This window comes from Mus musculus, chromosome Y, assembly GCF_000001635.26.
Source record: "Mus musculus strain C57BL/6J chromosome Y, GRCm38.p6 C57BL/6J".
Taxonomy (NCBI): domain Eukaryota; kingdom Metazoa; phylum Chordata; class Mammalia; order Rodentia; family Muridae; genus Mus; species Mus musculus.
Genome location: NC_000087.7, coordinates 49,317,707 through 49,321,068, shown reverse-complemented (window position 1 = coordinate 49,321,068; position 3,362 = coordinate 49,317,707). Strand labels below are relative to the sequence as shown.

Here is a 3,362-nt window from a genome sequence, read left to right as displayed (position 1 = left end):
ATTCTGTCTACACATATTTCAAAACTAAAATTACCTCATCTATTTCATCCTGTTTTACTGCATTTAATCTCTGAAATTCCTTGTAATCAGAAGTGCTGGTAAATTTTAAAAACCTTTAAAATATGACTGGGAGATATCAGGTTTGTTTTAATTTTATCACAACTTTGTAAGCATGCCCAAGATCTATGTTTTCCTCTTACTTTCCAAAGAATCCATAATTCATGATTGCCATTGGTTTCAATATATGTCATTTAACCCTGTCAAATTCCAGGTTTTTTTGCATAAAAATAGTCCTCCTCTAACTGTGGGTTTTCATAAAGTGAAAATTGGTGTGCTATCCAGTGTGCTGCCTCAAAGAGTCTGGCAATATTTATGATAAGAAGCACAGCTTAAAGATAACCAAGGGAAAGGTTGGAACATGAAAAATAACCACCATGGATGTTGTCAAGGCAGAAACCGAAGACTTTCTCAGAACGAAAATAAAAACAAAAATGAAACAAAACAAAACACAAACCAAACAAATAAATAAAAATCCAACAACCAAACAATAAAAACAATGCAAGGGTGAAATTCTTTGGCAGAATATTACTCAGATCATCAGGCCTTTCAGTTGGGATTTCATTTATTATTTCTAGGAGGCCATATGAAAAGGTAAATTCGAGATGCTGAACGTTTCTGAGTGTAACTAGGGAAGGAACCAGCCTGAGAGGGGTTCTATGATGTAAGCTGAACTAGGGTGATGTCACAGAGCACTGGCTGGAGGTTGCGCATCTATTCCACTTGGAGGCACTAGAATCCATTGAAGGTGAGTTCACTATCTTCACAGTGGTGTGTCAAAGCCAGGTCATTTTTTCCCACAGGCTTTTGGTGCCTGGTCTGTATCAGGAGACAGAATCTTGACAACTAGGATATTTTTCTATGGGTAAGTATATTTATGTAGTAATTAGGACCCTCATAGCTACAGAAAGCTAAAAATTTTCTCTCCTACAGAGAGTTACTGTACAATTTACTTTCTGCATGTTTATTAGCTAGGGAGATGAATGGTCTAGGTTAGTTTATCTCCTGAATTTTTATCCTTGCTAACAATATCTAGATCACAATTCCACTAAAATGCCAAATCTCCTCTTTGTCCAAGTGCATGTTAGAAGATATTAGTTCTAAATGGCTGATATTGCCTCAAATTGTTGAGTTGTTCTTGAGTTCACTGATGCAATGGCTTCATCAAATAATTTTGAAGCTGGGTCAGGAGAAACAATAAAGAAGGACAGTGGTGTGCTGTGTCCCTGGGAAGATATTTGTGAATGCAGGCACTTAGCTCAGTCCTTACACGTACAAGAGAGTCATGGTGACCCTTCTGGCCCTTTTATTTTTTTTTTCTCTTCTTCTTGATCATTGGGTGTAATAGTCATAGCACAACCTAAATTGACATAGAATTTCAAGGAGATGATCCTCATCAGAGACAAATTAACTCAGGGCTGAAAAAATAAATGTTGATCTGAGTATATTCTTCTGAGCTCTAGAGAATTACTTGTTAATTACACAATTTTTATGTCCTTGTTTTTTTGTTTCTTTGTTTCTTTGTTTGTTTGTTTGCCTGCTTGGTTAATTTTATTTGAGTTTCTGTATGTTTAGATTTGGCTGTCAGGAAACTCACTGTGTAGACCAGACTAGCCTTTATCTCACTAAGGTCTGCCTCACTCTGCCTCTTGAGTACTATGATTAAAGTTATGGGTCACCACCACTTCCTATTAACTTCTCCATTTGATTGTTTGTTTTGTTATTTTTTGTTTGAATTTCTCTTTTGTTTGTTTTTCGTTTGATTTTCTTCTGTTTTCTTTTACTTGTTGTTGTTGTTGTTGTTGTTGAGACAGGGTTCCTCTCTATAGCACTGGCTTCCCTGGAACTCACTTTGTAGACCAGGCTGGTCTCTAATTTAGAAATCTGCCTGTCCTTGCCTTCTGAGTTCTGGGATTAAATGCATGTACCACCATGGCTGACTTATTAACTTCTTATTTTTATAAAATTAATTTTAGGAGCTCAAATCTGTTTAGCATAGTCTTCTTCACATGCTCAGAAGTTCTCGTAGAGAAGAGTCTTGGTCCAGCATTCACTCCCAACCCATAACCATTGCCCATCAGGAATTCATATATATGACAGAGGCAACAGCATTGTGTCTGGCGTAAACGGGCAAGATCTTCAGTCCCAGGCAATGGGCAAGTATGATATTTGAAGAGAATGGAAGCCACTTAGACAGTGTGATCTAGCACAACAGGTCTACAGCCAGGTAGAAGACAATACCTCTGAAGAGTCTGAGCATGACATCACTCAAGAAGAAGAGTAGGAGGAAGCCTTCTTCCCAGGCCCTGGGGAATATTGTTGGCTGCAGAATTTCTCACGGGTGGAAGGAAGGTAATGAGCCTGTCACCCATTGGAAGGCCATCATTCTAGGTCAACTGCCAACAAACCCTTCTCTTTATTTGGTGAAGTATGACGGAATTGACAGTGTCTACGGACAGGAGCTCCACAGCGATGAGAGGATTTTAAATCTTAAGGTCTTGCCTCACAAAGTAGTTTTTCTTCAGGTGAGGGATGTCCACCTCGCCAGCGCCCTGGTTTGCAGAGAGGTACAACACAAATTTGAGGGGAAAGATGGCTCTGAGGACAACTGGAGTGGGATGGTGCTAGCCCAGGTGCCATTCTTACAGGACTATTTTTACATTTCCTACAAGAAGGATCCGGTCCTCTACGTCTATCAGCTCCTGGATGACTACAAGGAAGGTAACCACCACATCATTCCAGAGACCCCTCTGGCTGAGGCGAGATCAGGTGATGACAATGACTTCTTAATAGGTTCCTGGGTGCAGTACACCAGAGATGATGGATCCAAAAAGTTCGGAAAGGTTGTTTACAAAGTTCTAGCCAATTCTACTGTGTACTTTATCAAATTTCTTGGTGACCTACATATCTATGTCTATACTCTGGTGTCAAATATCACTTAAATTAAAAAAAATCACAAAGTACAGAAAAGTAAACTTATAGGATTGAAAAAAATGTTTATTTTCCTGTGTTGGGTACCTATGGGTCTTTGACAACCTCAGTATCTTTGTCAATAAAATTTGTTTTGTTCTAAAAATTAATACGTGTGACATGACATGCTTTTAGTGAACACATTGTTGGAAGAGATGGACTATGGTGGAAAGAACATCAAAGCAAGATGAAAGTTGCAACTCAGGCTGTGAACAGTGCATACATCTAATATTACACAGGCTAAAATGGACAGGACTTAGATTCTGTGGTCTGCATAGTGAGCAAGGAATTGGAGATATGACTTAGAGGAGCAGGGATGGCAGCAAAAGATGGAT

The 3,362-nt window shown here is 38.9% G+C and overlaps 1 protein-coding gene across 1 annotated transcript; it reads left to right on the top strand.

Annotated features, from left to right (window-relative positions):
- Positions 1 to 773: 773 nt before the first annotated feature.
- Positions 774 to 3,133, top strand: Gm21308 (predicted gene, 21308). Its single transcript, NM_001373898.1, has 2 exons — positions 774 to 922; positions 2,034 to 3,133. The coding sequence occupies exon 2, from the start codon at positions 2,316 to 2,318 to the stop codon at positions 2,997 to 2,999; it is 684 nt and encodes a 227-aa protein (NP_001360827.1). The 5' UTR covers positions 774 to 922; positions 2,034 to 2,315; the 3' UTR covers positions 3,000 to 3,133.
- The last annotated feature ends 229 nt before the right edge of the window (positions 3,134 to 3,362 follow it).

Coding starts and splice junctions, on each gene's coding strand:
- Gm21308 (NM_001373898.1), top strand. CDS start 2,316: ATGACATCACTCAAGAAGAAGAGTAGGAGGAAGCCTTCTTCCCAGGCC.